The sequence below is a fragment of the Pipistrellus hanaki genome (assembly GCF_964339955.1).
Source record: "Pipistrellus hanaki genome assembly, chromosome: 13".
Lineage (NCBI taxonomy): Eukaryota > Metazoa > Chordata > Mammalia > Chiroptera > Vespertilionidae > Pipistrellus > Pipistrellus hanaki.
Genome location: NC_140515.1, coordinates 18124704 through 18145225, shown reverse-complemented (window position 1 = coordinate 18145225; position 20522 = coordinate 18124704). Strand labels below are relative to the sequence as shown.

General features: G+C 37.7%; 1 protein-coding gene and 1 pseudogene across 6 annotated transcripts in view; one reads left to right on the top strand and one right to left on the bottom strand.

Moving 5' to 3' along the window:
- Nucleotides 1–8582, bottom strand: part of CFAP20DC (CFAP20 domain containing) — a 207591-nt gene extending 199009 nt beyond the window's left edge. For 4 of the 5 annotated variants that reach the window (XM_084903147.1, XM_084903145.1, XM_084903143.1 and 1 more), the window contains exons 1-3: nt 8266–8582; nt 5619–5708; nt 3975–4068 (exon numbers count right to left, since the gene is read on the bottom strand). In XM_084903147.1, the coding sequence (XP_084759273.1) occupies nt 3975–4068; nt 5619–5708; nt 8266–8286 (205 nt within the window). In that variant the 5' untranslated portion in view covers nt 8287–8582. Of the gene's footprint in view, nt 1–3970; nt 4069–5618; nt 5709–8265 lie in introns of those variants that run through there. The other variant, XM_084903146.1, reaches the window with a different exon arrangement.
- Nucleotides 8583–9970: 1388 nt separating this feature from the next.
- On the top strand, nt 9971–16901 carry LOC311632135 (FUN14 domain-containing protein 2-like; annotated as a pseudogene). The gene is made up of 2 exons: nt 9971–10036; nt 16425–16901. The product of its transcript is annotated as an FUN14 domain-containing protein 2-like (transcript).
- The last annotated feature ends 3621 nt before the right edge of the window (nt 16902–20522 follow it).

Here is a 20522-nt window from a genome sequence, read left to right as displayed (position 1 = left end):
GACCAGGGTGGTAGCATTAGAGGGTGGCAAGAAGTAGCAGTCAGAGAAAGAATATAACTTAAACACAGAACCAACAAGATCTTCCTAATGGACTGAATGAAGAGAAAAAAGATCAGGCTAATTTAAGACAAGTTACTAACGACTGAGATGGGGCTGTGTGATAGAGGAGTAGGAGGAGCAGGAGGAGGAGGAGGAGGAGGAACTTTTAGCGCAAAATTTGTCCAAGTGGAAATATCAAATAAGCAATTAAAAATTCAAGTTGGGAGTTTGAGAGAGAAGTATGAGCTGGAAATACAAGCTGGAATAAGACAGAGATGGTATAAACAAGGGAGTAAATGTAAATAAAGAGTCAGGGACTAGGTCCAGGCACACTGCAACATTAAGGAAGAAGAGGAAGAACCATGAAAGAAAACTAAGAGGGAAGACCAAAGAATCAAGAAAACTAGCAGTGGGAATCCTGGAAGATGAATTGAGAAAATATATCAAGGAAGTGGGTGTCAACCTGGTCAAATGCTGCTAAAATGATAAGCAAATGAGGGCTGAGAAATGACCAATGATTCAGGAATACAGATCACTAGTGGCTCTGACAAGAGCACTATCAGTAGAGTGATAAGGTCAGTGCCATTGAAAAGTTTTAAACAGAGAAATTCATAATGAGATTTATTTTATAAAGAATATCAAATGGGGGCAGGGGAAGGTTTGGGGAGCACCTCATAAAGATGACTTCACTCTCCAGAGCAGCTGAAACTTGGATTAACACAGGGCTTCAGGGATGCTGGTCCCCAGACATGCCACTGGGCTCAGACACCACAGGCAGAGAAAAAATGGTTTCAAAGCTGAGCCTCACACAGGAAGTTCCAGTCCCATAGGGGCATCCCATATAATAAAATCCTAATATGCAAATCAACTTAACTATAGAATGACTAGGTGAAACGACTGGTCACTATGATGCGCACTGACCACCAGTGGGCAGATGCTCAACACAGGAGCTGCCCCCAACCCACAGGCCTCAGGCTAGCCAAGGTGGGTGCTGGGGGGGCGGGGGAGGGGGGCAATTGCCCCACCGGTTGCCCCGCAGAGGGAGGTGACCAGAAAAAGGTAACTGGTGGTAGTGGTGGGGGGCAGGGTCTGTAAGCGGGCAGTGTCAGGCTGGCCAAGGCAGGTGCCAATGGGAGGGGGTCCCAGATAGTTGCCCCACAAATTGGCCTGATCACCATGAACCTGATCATCATTTGTGCATGGATAGGGCCTAAGGACCCTATCCATGCATAGGCCTAAGGACCCTATCCATGTATAGGCCCAAGGACCCTATCAATGCACAAATTTCATGCATCCGGCCCCTAGTCTATATAACAAGTACCAGGGTGAAGATCAGGGTGGACTTATTTATCTGGCTAATAATTTACTCAAGTCTCCTTATTAAGGGAAGCTGGTTACATTTAGAAATCATAACCTAAATTGTTATAATTTCTTTATGTGACAAATTTAAGATACTTATTAAACACCAATTTTATACAATACACTAAATAAGGGTATAAAATAGATGATGCAAGATTCCTACACTGAAGAAATGCACAATCTAATAATTAATATCACTTTATTTGATAAGTAAAAATAAACAAAACCAAAGAAACTTTGACATATTAAGAGATACTCAAGTGTAATTTAAAAATAGTACTACTTAAAATGAAAACTTTAGCATACTTAATTTAATTATTAAACTTTCTTCAGAAGCACCTAATATAGTAGGAAACATATAATGGGATATCTAATTTCAAATCTGTATAAATAAAGTGAATGTTTACTTTTAAAATAGAAATGCATAATGATAACTGAACTAAATTTAGAAATAGTAATTGAAAGCCTATTCTCTATTCTAGGCATGCCATTTAATTGAAATTTAACCACAACAACTTCACACAGAAGGTCATTTAATATAAGCAAAAATAAGTATAAAGCTCTTATCAAAAATTACAAATAATATTAAAAGCATTAGTACAAAAATTAAAAATAGTTTTACAGACTGTATAAATTGTTTCATTTGTTACAGTGTTGCACATCCTATAGAAGAGCCAGATTAATTTTTAATTACAGGGCATTGTACAAAAAAACACATTAAAAGATTCTTTCATTTCTTCCAATTAGAACTATCATCTTTCCATTTAAAAAGCAATTATAACAAGTTAAAAATTCATAAAATTTTTTTTAGATAAAAGTAGGAAAAGAAAGAGGGTAGAGGGAGTAAGAAAAAACTAAAAAAGAAAAAAAAGTAGGAAAGGGAACTTGTCTTTAGACACTGAATCTTTGGTAGAGGAGAAATTTTTCAGAGCCAACTGAGAAAGGTTACAAGGAGTGGTTTGATTTTGTCAATAATATGATTATGTACATTGATGCTGAGGGCATTGCATGGAAGTATAGGCCAACAATAAGAAAAAAAAACAACCAAAGAGCACTGGATTACATAGTCATGTTTCTGCAAGTCAAATGTATCTCTCTCACAAAGACAATATCTAAAAAAGATGGAACTTGTCTAATGTAAGAATAACTTACAGTTTCAGAGACATTTCCCTGGCTCATCTTAGTTTATCTCATTTATATGTATACATTTTTGTAAAAATGAAAAAAAAAACCCTCTATTACAAAAAGGAACCATGAGGAAATCATAATTTGTAAAATTTATATAATTTGTAAATTAATAAAATTTATTTTAACAATGATTATTCCTTTTCTTCAAGGTTCTGCTTTTTATTTTATTTTAGGAAGAAGCACTGGCAAACCATTTTAAAGTTAATCATCTTCCATCTATAACTTCTATGGCCTGGTTTATGTCTCAGAAATCTAAAATATGCATGTAGTAGCTTGAAATGGTAGATAAAGCACAGAGTTTATAAAAATAAATGATGAATGTAAAAAATAACTGGCTACTTATATTTACTAAATTACCTAAAATCTATGGTTAAAACATAGGAGAAAGTTGATGAAAATCTGATTAATCATTTTGAAAAATTCTATTTCTTAAATCCCATCAGTTTACTCAAAGCCTACTTTGGTGGCAGAGCCTCAGAATTTAACCCATTTTGCCATTAACTGGGCTTCTGATCCTAAATATAGGTGATCTCTCAGGGTTTCTTCTGCTTTAGAATGCTGACTCTAATTTCCAAAGTAAGAATGAATTGAAATCTACTCCTTGGGCTTTTGTTAAAGCACATGTTAATATCCACTACATTTATTAGATATTAATATTTTTAAAGGTATATAAGTTGATATCTCACTAAATAGTGCCTTTTATTACATCTTACATAACTGTTTTCTAACAAATTAATTTCTTATAATTTAGGAACTCCTGAGTTTCTTTCAAAACTTAGTCTTAACTACCTGATTTCTTGATAAGGAACCAACCTCAGTGTTCTTATCTATAGAAGAGCTACAGTGAGGATTAAAAGAGTTAAATGAGCCGAAACCGGTTTGGCTCAGTGGTGGAGCATCGGTCTGCGGACTGAAGGGTCCCAGGTTCGATTCCGGTCAAGGGCATGTACATTGGTTGCGGGCACATCCCCATTGGGGGTGTGCAAGAGGCAGCTGGTTGATGTTTCTCTCTCATCGACGTTTCTAGCTCTCTATCTCTCTCCCTTCCTCTCTGTAAAAAATCAATAAAATATATTTAAAAAAAAAAAGAGTTAAATGAGAAATGCTTACGAAGTCATAGGCACATAGTAAATGCTCAATAAATTCCATTACTATTACAACTAATGGTTATTAAATAATTCTTTAAATCTTAAAAATCTGGTAGATTTCTAGTAAACAGTGAAGCAGAATATTATAAAAACAACAACAAAAAAACAGGCATAAGGTTACTTTCTAAATTAAAAAAAATCCTATTACTTAATGTCAACAAATGCCAGTAAGAGTCAAACTAATGTATGGCATAATTTCAAGCATCAAATGTTAAGTTTCAAGATTAAAAACTTACTTACGGATTTGCTTATTCTCCTTTGGTAACTGAATTTTGTTTGTCTGGCTGCTGCCTTCCAGGACAAACACAAAACTTTTCACTTCTTTATCAAACTCCTATAGAACAAAAATGAAAACAATGGTAATTTGAAAAGTATTTTGTTTGGCTTCTATTACAAAACTAGAGGCCCGGTGCACGAAATTGATGCTCGGAGGGGGGGAGCCTGCACCCTCTCCAATCTGGGACCCCTCAAGGAATGTCTGACTGCCCGTTTAGACCCAATCCCTCTCACTATAAAAGGGGCATAAATGTAACTATCTCACAAGGCTAGTGAACAGATTACATATATAATGTACTTGATGCTATGCTTAGTGAACAGTAAGTACTCAATTAACAGTAGTAGTTTTAAAAAGTTACCTATAGAACTGAGTCCTTAGAACTCAGGACTCTCCAGTATACAGGAGAGAAGAGAAAAAAAAAGATAGTGATGGATATAGGTTTTTACATCTAGTGGCAGCAAGCTGAGGTAGTTTCTACCTGATAGCACTGGTTTTTCCAGTGAAATGGGGTGTGGTCTGGTGAGTGAGTGAGGGGAACCTACCTGGGTGTGGACTGGGGATAGGGGTAGGGAGTTGGTGGTTAGAAACCTGAAGAAAATTGAGAAAATTATTTTTTAAAGACTAAGAGAACTTTCTGGGATATTCAGGATAAATTTATAGCATCATCAATCTAAGAGGCTGTAGACATTTTCTCCAAAGGTAACGAGAAGCTGGATGCAGACAGATAACTGGGAATTCAGAAAGGATCAGCGTTTGCTAGGCAGGCATGATGAAAGGACAAGAAGCAAGGGCATTCAAGGTCTTGACCAGGCTGTGATTGAAATCATGAACTATGGATTCTGGGCTAGAGAGAAAAGGAAGTGAAGACAGAGAAAATACACAAATAAAACTAAACACTGGGGAAAGTAGAATGTCCTAAAAGTCTCAATTAGGTTGAAGAACAAATGTAGTGGGAATAACTGGAAAAGCAGCCTTAAGAACTGAAATTGGGGCCAGAAGGCATGTCGTGATATCCCACTTAGTAACTTTCAGAGTCCCTGCAGTTTATGGTGATGAGGTACAGGGCATGGCAGAGGGCATGCACACCAAAGTACAGTGGGATAGGTCATTAGAAATGAAGAATTCAAGAAAATGAAGCCCTTGCCAGGAAGCTCAATTGGTTAGTGTGTAATCCCCATATATGAAGGGTACAGGTTTGATCACCAGTCAGAGCACATATTAGAATCAATTAATTGGATGCATAAATAAGTGGTTCAACCAACTGATGTTTCTTTTCCCCTCTCTCTCTAAAAAGCAATCAATAAGTAAAAAATTAAAATTAAAAGAAACTGAGAAGCTAAGGGTTTGGACAGATCTTCCTCACAGATACTGAAGTCACTTAAAACGGCAGGACTTGGTGTTCAGAGAAGGGCTGTGAGCTGCATGCCTAAACCTTAAACAAGTGAGGAGTGCTGTCTGGGAGAACTGCAGCCCATAATGTCATGAAAAGATTTTGGAGTGACCGAACAGGAAAAACAGTTCTAAAGTCTGATTGAGCCCTTTTTGTAAAAAACAGTCACTCTCAATTTCTTTCCAAGTTTTAGGTGGCTCTCATTTCTCACACTTACTTTCCAAATCACAGATGGACTTCCAAGGATCTTCCACTTTGCTCCAGGATTTTTTCCCTGGGCACTAAAGATTTCAACAAATGCACCTCCCTGGAAAACAAAAATGAAGTATTTACATTAAAGTGAAAGACAATGCTAAGGAGAAGACACTACCCTTTACAGAGCCTACAACCACTGTTCAGGCTTCTGTCAGGTAAGTAGATATGGGGAAAACATGATCCTACTCTATACCTATTATAGATTGTATCTAGCAACAGCAGTTCTGATTTGAGTCACCTTTGATTAATAGAAATTTTAAGAAATTTTTAAAAGCAGGATAAACACTAAATGAATTGTGTCATACAATCTTATGATAGCTTAGTGTAAGGTTCATTTATTTGACATGTATAGATCATGCTTACAAAACATGCTATTCAACCCAGACTAATAAATTTTGATAATTATTATTTTAGTCATACTGGCCTGAGCTTCAATATCAGCTTTGCCATTTATTAACTACCTGACTTTGGAGTTACTTAACTTCTTGATTCTTCACTTGTAAAATGGATTGTCGGATTACACAGGATAGTAAATATAAACCATCAAGCACAATACCTTGGACATAGCAAAGCTCAATAGTGCCAGCAATAACTGTTCAATAAAGGGCATGTTAATAATTTAGTCTGGTCGATAAAACAAGTTTGGGAGGGAGTGAGGAAAAGAATGATTCTTATTTTGATCATTCCTGTAACTCTTTCCATACAGGGTGGGCAAAAGTAGGTTTATAGTTGTTCATATGGAAAATAATACAAATTTAATATTAATACAAAAATAAATGATTTTGCATACTCACAACTATAAATCTACTTTTGCCCTACTATGTATATTTAATACAAATTAATTTAGAGATTTATAAAATCTGCAAAAGCCCCTGGCCAGGAGCTCAGTTGGTTAGAGTGTTATCCAGATATGCCAAGATTGTGGGTTTGATTCTTCATCAGGGCACACACAAGAATCAACCAATGAATGCATGAATGGGTTGAGCAAAGTCAATGTTTCTCTCTCTCACTCTCTCCCCTTCTCTCTATAAAAACAAATCAACAAATATTTTTTCTTAATCTGTACAAGGAAAATAGAGAACCTTATCTGTAGATATGCTGTGTTCCCTATAGTACACCTGAGAACATGGAAGAACATGCTTATGTAAAAACACCACACACATTACTGAATTTCCATGTCCTTTAATTATGAAGGAGAGGAATTAAACAAGATGATTATCTTTGAAGAAGAGTTTATTATAAGAAATTGAGAATCTGAAACAAAGACTAAATATGGTTTTATTTTATGGACAATGAATAATAAGCAGCATATGAGCAAATCTGTCTGATTTTTGTAAAGAATTTCCAACTTTAAATTTTTCTCAATACTATATTTTTGTTTTTGAATTTTAACACATAATCACTTAAGACATTTAATTTCTTCTTCCTTAGGCATTTTATGTGCAAACTGTGTGTGGATAGAATTACTATAGCTTCTGGAGACAGGTCATATTTCACTATGAATTTTAAATGAGGCAGCTTTTACTTATTTAAGAAAAATCTTTATACCTTGGTGAGATAGGAAAAACTGCCACTCCCCGTTTCTTTTTCTCCTATTTTCCAAGTTTCTAACAAGAGTATGCTTTTTTTTTAAACAATATATTTATCCTATATTAAATGAAACTCTCTAAAATCGTTCTAATAATTGGAATAGAAGATAACTACAAAATACTCTCGCGGCACTCATAAGAAGGCATTAGTGTTTGCTGAAAAGATAGAAGCAACAAAGAGTTGGAGGACTGTTCTGGCACGGGGAGCACAGAGTAGGACTAGAATGGAAAACAGATTGTAAATAGAGAGTGCAACCTCAGAAAGAGGTCGGGAGGGGAGGGCTGGAGACCAGAGAGAAGGAAATGCAGGGAGAGAGAGAAGCCAGTAAAGTGAGGAAAGCAGGTCAGGCGTTGAGATACTCAAGGATCCTCAAGGTGACTGAGGAAGACCCAGAACCAGTTTCTCCCTGTTATCTTTGGACCACTTGCATTGGTGTGAACTGGGGGTGGGGGATGGGGGGCAGGGGGGGCAGTTGTTACAAAGGTAGATTAACTGGCTCCATCTACAGAGATTCTGATTCATGAGATCTGGGGTGAGGGTCAGGAACCCTGCAGTGTTTCCATGTTCTCCCTAAGTTATCCCTTTATGCCCCAGTAAATGTTTAAGAGAAACTAAACCCGTTTTGGAGAGAATAGCCTATGGCCAAAGCTTATTTTCTTTCTTGATGTAACCCATTCATTCATTCCCTCTCTTCTACAGAGCTCGCTACACAGTGTGCATCAGTAGCGTGTGTGGGCACGGATTCAGGAGTCTGGTTGGGGTGTAAGATCTGTATTTTCATTAGAATCTCTGGGGTTCCATACACCTTGAGAAGCACTGTGCTGGAGACTGGAACAAAGTCGGATCCTGCGTCCAGACTTTAGTTGCTTTGTTTTTGCATCAAGGCCACTCATGCATTAAATATCTTCTAACCTCGGAAAAAGACTGCAAAATGGGAAGCTTTGCCCTCATCCCAACCGGCCACACCTCCCCCAAAAGGAGAAAGCTGTATGGACAGGCTGGAGGCAGTTTGGGGTTACCTGATACTCATTTTTGAACATTCCCGCAGGGGGGCCAGGACTTGGGGAACACGTTGTTCAGGGCTTCCAGCGAGCAGCGCGCCCCAGACGGCTGGAAGTCGGCGGCAGGGAAGGGCTTCGTGCTTGGCCCCTGGTTCGACCAGGGTCTTCCCGGCCGCGGGTCAGCTCCGCCTCGGGCCCCCGACCCGCACCATCGCGACCCCGCCTCCGGGGAGCCCGAGGTGGGCGGGCACAGCGGCGTGGGCGGACCCCGGGAGTGATTGTGTGCGTAACCAACGTGACGGGGCGCTGCCAGCTACAGACAACCGCCCACTGGCCGGGGGCAGGGAGGCGCGCTGCGCGGGGGCTCAGCGGGGTCCGACCGGAAAAGGGCGCTGAGCGGCGCCAACATCCCGGCCGCGCCCATTGGCTCTCAGCAGGCGCCTGCGCGTTGCGTTGCGTAGGCTTCTAGCCAACGGGCACGTGAGGCTACGTAGTGACGTAAGCGTTACCCAGGCAACTGAGGGAGTCTCTCTGAGACTTCGCAGGCCGCCCTGTCTGTGATGTGCGCCCTTCTTAGGTCAAGTCCAGTGTCTGCGAAAAAGCTTAAACTCAGCCGGCTCCTCTGGAGGCCTGTCACTTCGGCTCTGGCTGTCTTCGTTGTAAACACTGATAACTGGTAGGTTGCTGAAGGAAAAAGTCATGGAATCATGGAACCCTCCCCACGTGGCCTTTGGTTCGAAGGTTCCCAAACTTGGGATTCCGTGAGGCAATAATAGGATTTGGTAGCCCCTTCCATTGTTTTAGAAGAGGCCCACGGAAGTGGGAGTATTTATTCAAGATGAGCACATGTTAAAAAGACAAGGGTTTTTTTTTGTGGGTGTGTTCCCCCCCCCCAAAAAAAATAAAAAATAAAAATAATTACATTAGTAAGCTAGGCTTTCTAAGTTTAACTTTTTGGTTACTTCATTTAGTTTCTGTGTCAAGAACTGCTTTTACAAGGTAGACATTCTTGTCAGGTTTTTGCCAAGGAACTGTGCCTCAGAAAGGTAAGAGAGCTTGTCCAAGGTCACATGGCCAGGAGGTAATGGAGTTAGTGTGGAACTCATGTCTGATGCTGCACTCAAGGTTGAGTTAGGTCAGTGGCGAAGGGTTCATAATAATCAGCTACCACTCATGGAACCCCTACAGGCCAGGTAGTTCACAGGTTCACAACCCTCTGAGGTAAGGGTTAGTTGAGAAGACTGAGGTTCTCAACCTTTCAGTTGAGAATATTGAGGTTCAGAGTTGATTAGGAATTTACTCGAGGATGCAATGTTGACTTTACGTTATGGCTTAGTCTGATGTTCTAATTCACCCAAAAGTCTCAAATACGTGTTGTCCCTACAATGTGCCAAGCACTGTGGATCACGAACAGAGTGCAAAAATGCCATCTGGACTTGCTTCTTAGCAGCACTAAGAGAGCAGCCAAGGAACAAGCTTACTTGAACACTTCCTCAAATACTAGATGTGGACAAGATAGAGGTACAATATCTAGAATCCAGACTTCCTGATTGCTAGAGCTCAAATCTAGTTCAACAACAGTTTTTGGGTAGGCTCTATGCTGGGGTTTTTAGGAATGATGGTGAATACACATAGTCTCTATCTTATAAAATGTATTATCTAATGGTGGGAAATCTGTTCATTTAACAGCTAATTATTAGGAATGCAATATATTCTAGACACTATGCTAAGAGCTAGGGGCATAGAAAAGGCCCCCATCTTCTTGGAGCTCACATATTATGATAATAGGGTAAGACACAATAACAAGTGAATAAACAAGTAATTACAACTTGTGATAAATGCCATGAATCCAGTGATAGGAAATAACATTGGAAGGGTATGTTAGTTTCTTGTGATTGTTGTAATGAATTTCCACAAAGTGGGTGGCTTAAAATAACAGAAATTCACGGGTCAGAAGTCCAAAATGAAGGTGTTAGCAGGGCGGCACTCCTTTTGGTGGATTTAGAGGAGAATTTGCTCTTTGCCTCTTCCAGCAGCTGGTAGCTGTTGGCCTTGCTCGATTTGTGGCCGCATCTCTCCAATTTCTGCCTCAGTGGTCGCACTGCCTGTTTGTTTTCTGTGTATGTCTTCTCCTCTGTGTGTCTTTTATCAGGACAGTTGTGATGGCATTTAGGGCCCACAGATAATTTAAGGCAACTTCCTTACTGCAGCATCTTTAACTTAGTCACATCTGCAAATACACTCCCCCGCCCCTCCAAAAGGGAAACATTCACATGTTCCAGGGGATAGATGTAGATATCAATGGGAGGCTTGTGGGAGGAGGGTGTGCCATTTTTTTGGCTTGACCCAAACATTGAGTTGCATTATAATAGAAATCAGCTTTTGATAAATGCTATAAGAAAGGCAAACAATACAGTGAGAGTACAGGAGACTCTAGGAAGCAACTTAAAGCTTTTAACAATCTACTTGGGTCCCTGACATGGTATTTTGACACCATAGCTGAAGAGAAACCTACAAGACACCATAGCTGAAGAGATTGCCTTAAATTATCCTATGTTATTTTCTCTCTAACCCTTACTATGATCCGAATCTTATTATCTGTCTTCAGCTATTAGAAGATAAATTCCATGAGGCTAAGGACTTTTTCTGTTTTCATCATTATATCTCATCTCCTACAGTAATGTAGTAGAAATGTTATAACAAATTGGTTGATTGAATTAAAGGCACCTTGTCCTTTCAAACTCAGCATCCAAAACAAAACTCCCAACCTGGGCCTTTTCCATTCTTCCCATTCTTATTAATACAATCGTGTCTCCTCTTCCTCACTCTGTATAGTGGGCAGTTTCTAAAACGGCCTCCAATGAGCTCCATCGTCTGGTATGCATACCTCTGTGTAATCTCCCCTGTCTGTGGACTGGACCTTGTAATACTTCTAATGAAAACAAAATGGCAAGAGTCCCGAGATGTCACTTCTAAAACTGCTTTTCTTGCTTGCCTTCTTTCACCCACTTTATTGACTTCCCTCCCCTTCTCTGTCCTCCCTCAGAAGGAAGCAGGTTGATGTGCTGTGAGTAGCCCCCTGGAGAGGTTCATGTAACAAGGAAGTAATGCTCCTTGAGGACTTGAGGCCTGTCAACAGCCACATTAGAAGGCTTGAAAGTGTATCCTTTCCTAACCGAGCCTTGAAGTGACTGCATCCCAGGTCAACACCTTGACTACAGTCTTATGATAATCAGTGTCTTAGATAGAGGCACTCAACTAAATTGTACCCTGATTCCTGACCCACAGAAATTATATTCATTGTAAGCTGGTAAGGTGTTTGTTTTTCCCCCCCTGGATATTAAACACATTTTATTTATTTATATATTCATTCACTTATGTTTAATCACATAAGCAATACAAACTCATTAAAATGCAAATATTATGGATAATAAGCTGGTAAGTTTTAAGGTAATTTTTAAACACAACAATAGGTAACTAATACACTTCCCATACACAATTCATCACCCAAACCTATTCATTTTATTTAAATACTTTAAAAATCGATCTACCTTTCCTCCACTGTAGTTTATGCAGGCATCCCTTGGAGGTATTGTGGTTTTGGCTCCAGATCACCACAATAAAGTGATACTTGCTTATGGAGAGTATTGCCTTCAATTTGTAAAAAAATGCAATATTTGTGAAGTGTAATGAAAGCTATGCCCGTACTCTGATTTTCCTATGGTTTCTCTTCCCTGAACTAATTTAATAGCCTCCTAGTTCACACACCACTTTGGCCCTCTTCAAATCTATTGCAGTCATAGTCATCTTTATAGAACACAAATTTAATCATATTAGTCTCTTCCTTCTAACCTTTTCATGATTATAGAGCCTGTCTTTCTCTCTAGTTTCTTTGTACATTATTCAATCCCCTTCATTTCAGTCACATTGAATTTTCTTTTAGTTCCTTGTGTCTAACTTGTTCGCTTTCACTGTAGGGCATTTGTGCTGTTCTGCATGGATTTCTTGCTTCCTTCTTTTTTTGGTTAAGATCTTTTTGTCCTATAGAGTTTAGATAAAGGGACCTTTTCTCAAGGATGCCTTCAGAACCCCCCCCCCCGACCCCATTTATAGGTTTTCATAGCATCTTAATACTTAACATTGTTGAAATAATAATGGAAATTTTATATGTTTTGTAATGTTGGCCATCTCTATTGTGCTTGGTATATTAGTTCAACCTTGTACCTGCTATAACAAAATAGTAATTGAGTGAATGATTGAGGGAGAAGATGAAGGATGAATATAGTCTTAAAAGACAGCCATAGACTTTGGTGTTGAGAAAACAAGAAGAAAGCAATTGAAAATACATTAAGGTAAAATGTGAATTAATCACTTTATCGATAGAAAAACTAGTTATAGAGTTGCAATGATTAATCACAGTATAGCAGTAAGTTTCATTACTCAGGTGCTTTTACTTTTAATCACCTGTTTATTCAATTAAAGACTGGAAGGATCCATTAACATTTACTTTAAACTACTTATTTCTTTGAGAGAAAAATAATTGTCTCAGGCCCAGTTGTCCAAGGGTTAGGTCATTCACTACCTTCATAACTCCTTACAAGTTTAGGACACTTATAGTTGGATTTTTATTCAATAGTATGGGATAAGGGCCTATTTAGGCAATGGACAATTCTAAAGGCTGCCCAGTTCAGATCAAAATTATTTTGTCTATGGTGAAAACTACCATTAACACTAACAGTGGTGGCTATACAGCAAAATAAGAATGTGCACTATTTTAACAATATGAATTCTAAGCCAGAGATAGAAAGAGATCCAATGTTATTATATCAAACTAGAGGCCTGGTGCATGGATTCATGCACAGGTGGGTTCCCTTGGCATGGCCTGAGGAGACTGAGCCAAAACCAGCAGTCCAATGCCACCTGCCGCTCCTGCCTGCAGCTCCTGCTCATCCTGGCTCTGCTGCGCCTGTGCCCAGTCAGTCCTGATGGAGAGAGGTTTGGGTTGCTGCAGCAGCACTCGCCAGCCATAAACCCTCCTTCTGGCCCCTGTATACAGGGGTGAGGGGAGCCAGGATGTGATTGGGCCTCCAGTCAAGTGGGACGCCCTTGACTGCCTTGTATCCAGTTCTGTCCTGCTAATGTTCACACCGGTTGTTGGAGCCATCTGGCAGCCACTTTTATATCGTTTCTTCCTTGCGGAGTATCTAGGGAGGGGAAGTGGCCACGGTGCCCGAGGCTGACTTCCAGGAGACTGGCAGTGCTGTCAGGTTTGTGCCAGCGATGCCAGTCCCTTGGTGCCTGGTCTGTTCTCTGGAGATTGGACCTGTAGAACTACTGAGGGAGTGAGTGGCTGCTAATAGGCTGATGAGCCACCAGGACTGGTCCGTCAGCTGAGCAGCACTCCTGCTGTGGGAGCACACTGACCACCAGGGGGCAGCTCCTACATTGAGGGTCTGCCTCCTGGTGGTCAGTGCACATCAGAGCTACCCGTCCTTTGGTAGTTCGGTCACTTAGACTTTTATACTTATAGATGCTTTTGTTGATTTGGATGAATGAAAGTTATGACTTCAAGAATGGCTAATAGAATTTAGTACCCTCTGTCCTTCTCCCAAAAAGAGTCAACCAGCCCAAGCAACTTTGCTGAAGCCAAGTTATTTATGTGCATTATAAATGGCAGTAAAACAGTTTCTCTAATTACTACAATATTTTAAAAAGTCAGTACATTTAGTAATTACATTAAATTGCTTAATTAATTTGACAACATTAAGAATAAGTCACTTTACAAGCTTTAAAGTGCTTGTCTTTGTTCTACAAAGGAAGTAAATTGGTGATGTATTAATATTACAAAAGGATACTGGATGGTACTTAAAGTGGAAGAGACTATAAACAATTTTTAAAAGATGGAGCCTTTGTATGTCAAGGTAGTCAATCAAGTAGGTGATATTATAACTTGACAAAATATTTTATTTTTGAATAAGCAATGTACAGTGTTCACCACAATATAATTATAATTTATGTTTTGGCTGCAGATTATAATCTAATCATTTAGCATAATGGGAAGAAAAAATGTTGGTTTGAACAAAATTTGTTTTGCTATACAATAATCAAAATGTTCAATACTTGGAGGATCATTTATTCTTTTTTTCACATCATGGAATAACTTTATAAATGGCAATAATGTCACCTTGATAGAATAATTGTAAAACTGTGCCTATTTAATAGTTTTAAGCAATTAAAGTTATTAATTATTTTAAATTGAGAAAAATTAGTTATATCCGAGTCATCCATTTGACTTCTGATTTGAGAATAGTGATGTCTTTTTTTAAAGAAGATATGTTATAGGGAAAGTTTTTGATATTGTTTGTATATTTTCTTCTTGAATGCTTCGTTTATTTTTTTTTCTCTTGTTTATGAGATTCTACAGAGACTTATTCCTGCTGTAATTTTAGATAACCAAATACTTCAAAATTTATTTATAAACTTGAAATTTCCAAAGTCAGCTATTACTCAAGGGTTTTCTCAACAGAAACATGTTATTCCAGTACTTAAATACTTAGGTATGAATACTTTCGCAAATAAAAGTTTTGTACTGCATCCACTTAGTTTTAGAAAAACGAACATCCTTAAAGATATTTAATGAAGTGAGTTGACATTTAATACCAATTTGTTTTTAAATGCTTTTCTTTTGTCAAAAAGTTAAATATGATCCAAGCAAGATTTCTTAACATAACTTTCTCTAACCTAAAGATTGTGCTGATTTGTGATAAGAAAGCTATAGAAAACTGGGTATCCACATGCAAAAGAATAAAGTTGGACCCTTAACTTACACTACATAAAAAGTTAACTCAAAATGGATCTAAGACCAAAACATAAACTTAAAACTGTAAAACTTTATGATAAAAACATAGCGGAAAATCTTATGACATTGGATTTGACAATGATTTTTTGGATATGACACAGAAAGTATAGGCAACAAAAGTAAAAGAAGAGAGAAATTAGACTAGACCAAAATTTATTAAAACTTCTATGCATCATAGGACTCAATCAACAGAGTAAAAAGGCAACATATGGAATGGAAAAATATAGGGTGGGGCAAAAGTAGGTTTACAGTTGTTCGTATGGAAAAAAATACAATAATTAGTAGGTAATTATTTAAATAACGAAAGAATAAACTCTTGTTTTATTTACTCACACTCTATAAACCTATTTTTGTCTTACCATGTATTTGCCAATCACATATCTGATAACATATATATTCAGAATATACAGAGAACTTCTACAACTCAACAACAGCAACAAAAACAATTACCCTTATTTTAAAAATGGGCAAAGGACTTGAATAGACATTTCTCCAAAGAAAATTACAAATGGCCAATAAATACACAGAAAGTTGGACATCAGGGATTTGCAAATCAAAATCTCAATGAAGTATTATCTCACACACATTAAGATGGCTATTATCAATAAGAGAAAATAACACTATTGGTGAAGATGTGGATAAATTCAAACTTTGTGCACTGTTGGTGGCAATGTAAAATGGTTTAGCAGTAATGAAAAACAGTACAGCAGTTGCACACAAAAAAATATATATATACAATGACTACTTTGAGATATACTAATATATCCAAAGAGTTGAAAGGAGGGTCTCAAAGAGATATTTGTACTTCTGTCTTCTTAGAGCATTATTTACAATAGCCAAAAGGCGGAAGTAACCTAAGTGTTCATGGATTGATGAATGAGAAAACAAAGTGTGGCATATACAAACAATGAAATAGTATTCATTTTTTTAAAGGAAGGAAATTCTGACACATTCTACAAAGTGGATGAAATGAGGGTGACCACAGACCACAGTGAGCCCAGCCCACCCTTACCCTAGGGCAGTGGTTGGCAGATTCATTAGTCAACAGAGCCAAATATCAACAGTACAGCAATTGAAATTTCTTTTGAGAGCCAATTTTTTTTAAACTTCTTCTAATTCTACTTCTTCAAAATAGACTCGCCCAGGCCATGGTATTTTGTAGGAGAGCCACACTCAAGGGGCCAAAGAGCTGCATGTGGCTTGCGAGCCACAGTTTACCGACCAAGGCCCTAGGGCCTTGGGAATGGAAATATCGGACCCACCAGCAGAAGCCACATTGCTAGAGACAGCTTGCCACTCCCTGTTCTACAGTGCCTAGCCTCTGTGTGTGTCATCAAGAGACAAGCTTGCTGAAATGTCCGCATCCACAGCAGGACATTCCGAGTCTCTGAACCTTATAGAATTTGTTAAAAAGCAGCCATGGTGGCACAAGCTGTTTAGGCAGGAATCTGGACCCTCAACTGAAAAGTAGAGCATGGCAACCCAGCTGTTATTGGAGGTGTCACTGGATGGTGCACAGGTTTCATATTCCAGAAGGTTGGAAAGTTGGTTGCAACAGCTGTCGGAGGAAGACTTGTTTCTCCTTCAGCTTGCAGACCATACTGGGTACATCAGAGTTGACCGGCAACAAGTAGAGAAGGACATGAAGGAAGCCAAGGAACAGCTGAAGATCCGTAAGAGCAACCATCTATCTGCTCAGGTAAAACACACAGCTGAGGAAATGCTGTCATTTGTGAAGAAGAGTCTAGTGATAGATGGGTTTTTCAGAGGCTTTCTGCTTGGCCTGGCATTCTAAAAATAGAAAAGGATTAACTATGAGGACATTGTGTTAAATAAGCCAACCACACACACACACACACACACACACACACACACACACAAACAAAACAAACAACAAAAAAAAGCCCAACAACAACAAACACTGTATGATTCCACATAGATGAGGTATTCAGAGCAGTCAAAACCATAGATTAAAAAAAATAGAAAGGCAGTTGACCGGGAATAGGTAGGAGAGGAAGAAATGAGAAGTAGTTGTTTAATGGATATAGAGTTTCCATTTCATAAGATGAAAAGGTTCTTCTGGAGATTGTGCAACAATGTAAATATTTTAACAATACTTAACATACACTTAAAAATGTTTAAGATGGCAAATTTTATGTTATGTGTTTTTTACTACAATTTTAAAAAGTTTTATGGGAGGTAGGGTTCTAATTAGTGTGGGGGGGCGGGATCTAAAAAAGGCTTCTTAGAAATAGTTTGAGAAACACTGGTATGCAGTAATTCTGTGTGTGTGTTAGTTGAACTATTTAAAGATAAGATGCAGGCATCATGACACTTTATTGCTAAGTACATGGTATAATAGGATATATCTCCTAAGAACAAGGATAATTTCCTATATACCATAACACTACATGTATACCATACCTTCCTATCATTACCACACTCAAGAAATTTAATATTGAACAAAAATATATTCTGACACAGTCTATATTGAGTTATTTATAATTAGAATATTTTTATTTTTCTATACAGGATCAATCAAGGTTCATATTTCAAATTTAGTTGTAACATCTTTTAATCTCCTATAGTCTAAAACAGTGTTTCCCAAACTTCTCTCATGATGAGAATCACCTGGTGGAGTTGTTAAAATACAGATTCTTGAATCCCAACTAAGAAGTGCTAAACTAGAATTTTTGGGAGATTTTAGTTTAGCGCTTCTTAGTTGGGATTCAGGAATCTGTATTTTAACTACTCCACCAGGTGATTCTCATCATGAGAGAAGTTTGGGAAACATTGGTCTAAAACAATCGGTTGCTTATTTTTAACCTCATTCAAGGATATGTATTGATTTTTAGAAGGAAAGGAGAGAGAGAGAGAAACATTGATTGGTTTGTTGCCCATACATGCCCTGACCACAACCTATGTATGTGCCCCAACTGGGAATTAAACCCACAGCCTTCTGGTGTACAAGATGACGCTCCAAGTAATTGAGCCACCTGCCAGGGCTTTTTATTTTTAAAGACATTGACATTTTGAAGAATTCAGGCCAGTTGTTTTATAGAATACTCCCCAATATGGATTTGTCTGATTGTTTCCTCATGATCCAATTAAACATTTAGGGCAAAAAAATCACATAAGTGATGTAATGCATCCATTTTGGAGATACATAATATGAGTTTGTCCTATTATTTTGATGTTGAGATTAATTACTTGGTTAAAGTTGTGAGTAAAGTTTTCTATTAACATTTGAAATTTGTTTTTAAGGCATACATTTGTTTTTAATTTGCTTTTAATGCTTAGTTTTGAAAACTTGAAAAATGCAAAAGAAAATAAAATCACTATAATTTCACCACATATTAGTAGAAATAAAACCATTGTTAATGTTTTTTGTATATATCCTTAAGCAATTTTCAATTATGGACCATCAAGTTAATGCAATTTGCTTTCTAAAATTTTTGCTATTGTAAATAATCTAATAGTGAATGAACATTATTTCCCCCTCCAAATTTTTGCTCTATTTTTAAAATTATTTTTGTAGGATTTCTAAAAGTCAATTGTTTGAATAAAAGACTAAGTTTTCAATAATTGTTTCATATATCCTGATATTATTTGGGTATATAGTATTAAAAAATTCCTTTTCAAATGTAAACACTGTTGTTTCAACAGAATAAGCAAATTACTTTAAGGACCCAGTAGAGACTGATTGGCTATCCCCTTTCCATGCAGGTAGTAGAAAAGGCTTTAATGGCTTGACCAAGACTATGGTAAGGTTTTTTTGAAGTCAGGTATCCACAACTGAGGGTAGGGCAAAGAGGGGATATAATCCAATCAGCTGAAGGTAGAGCAAAGAGGGGATAGTACAGAATTATGGGACCTAAACACAGCTGTCAGGGAATACATTTTCTATAGGTATAGTATAGCGAGAAGAAATACTTTGTCATTTCTAGTATATTTAACACTGCATTAAAAAAAAAAAAATCCTGCTCTTTCTCAATGTGTTTGTTTGTATATTTGATATGTAACATTCATTAAAGTGTCATTTCCCCTATGGTTTCTCCCTCAGTTCAGGTGAAAATAATTTCCTATCTGTGTTACCTCCACTCTATCCTCCATTATGAAGTTAGAGTAATCTTTCTGACATATTCTTGTTCTTGTCCCTTCACTGCCTAATGGCCTTCAGTGTGTCTTATTGCTGCTAAGACAAAGCCTTGACTCACAAGCCCTATTTGGTGATTGGTTGGATGTGAGAGATAAGGGTAAGATCAAGTCACAGTTTATGGTTCAGGTAACTGGGTGAATGGTGGGGCTATTCATGAGGAAGAGCAGATTATGAGTTAAATTTAGATGGATTAAATTTGAGTTGCTTGTAGGACATGCAATTGGAATTATTGAATAGGCAGCTGGGTATATGGTTCTATAGCCCTATCACTAAAAGCACATCCACAAAGTAAAAAAGTACATAATTAGACTCAAACCAAAAGAAAAAAAGTGCTTCAAAGGACATAATCAAGAAAATGAAAAGACAAAAGAGTGGGGAAAATATTTGCAAATTATTTATATGATAAGGTGCTTATGTCAAGAATATATATAATACAGTTATGAATCAATAATAAAAGACAACCCAATTTGAAAGGGAGCAAAAGATCAGAATAGACATGTCTTCAAATAAGATATTCAAATGGCCAATATGCATATGAAAAGAAGTTCAACTTCATTAGCCATCAGAGAAAAATCAAACATGTAGTGATATACTACTTCACACCCACTGCAATGGCTATAATAAAAAAGATAAATGTTAGTGAGGACGTGGATAGATTGGAACATTCATACATAGCTGGTGGAAATGTAAAATAAATGAAGCAACTTTGAAAAATAGTTTGGAGTTCCTCTAGATTAAATATGTCCACTCCTAGATATACTCCCAAGAGAAATGAAAGAGTATGTCCACACAAAAACTTGTACTTGAATGTTCAAAGCAGCATCATTCTTATCACCAAAAAGTGTAAATAAATCAAATGTCCAATAATTGGTTAAAGGATAAATATGATACATCTACATAATAGATTATTCAGTCATAAAAAGCAAAGAAGTATTGACACATGCTACAACATGGATGAACCTCAAAAATATTATGCTATGTGAAAGAAGCCATACACAAAAGACCACATATTATGTGATTTCTAAGGTATATAAGTCTTTAGAGACAAAATTTAGGTTATTGATGAGGGCCTGGGGATAAAGGGAAATGAGGAATGACTGCTATGGGCACCTGGTTTCCTTTGGAAGATGATGAAAATATTCTGGAATTAGATAGGGGGTATGGTTGCACAATTCTGTGAATATACTGAAAACCACTGGATTATTTATTTAAAAAGGTAGATTTTGGCCGAAACCGGTTTGGCTCAGTGGTAGAGCG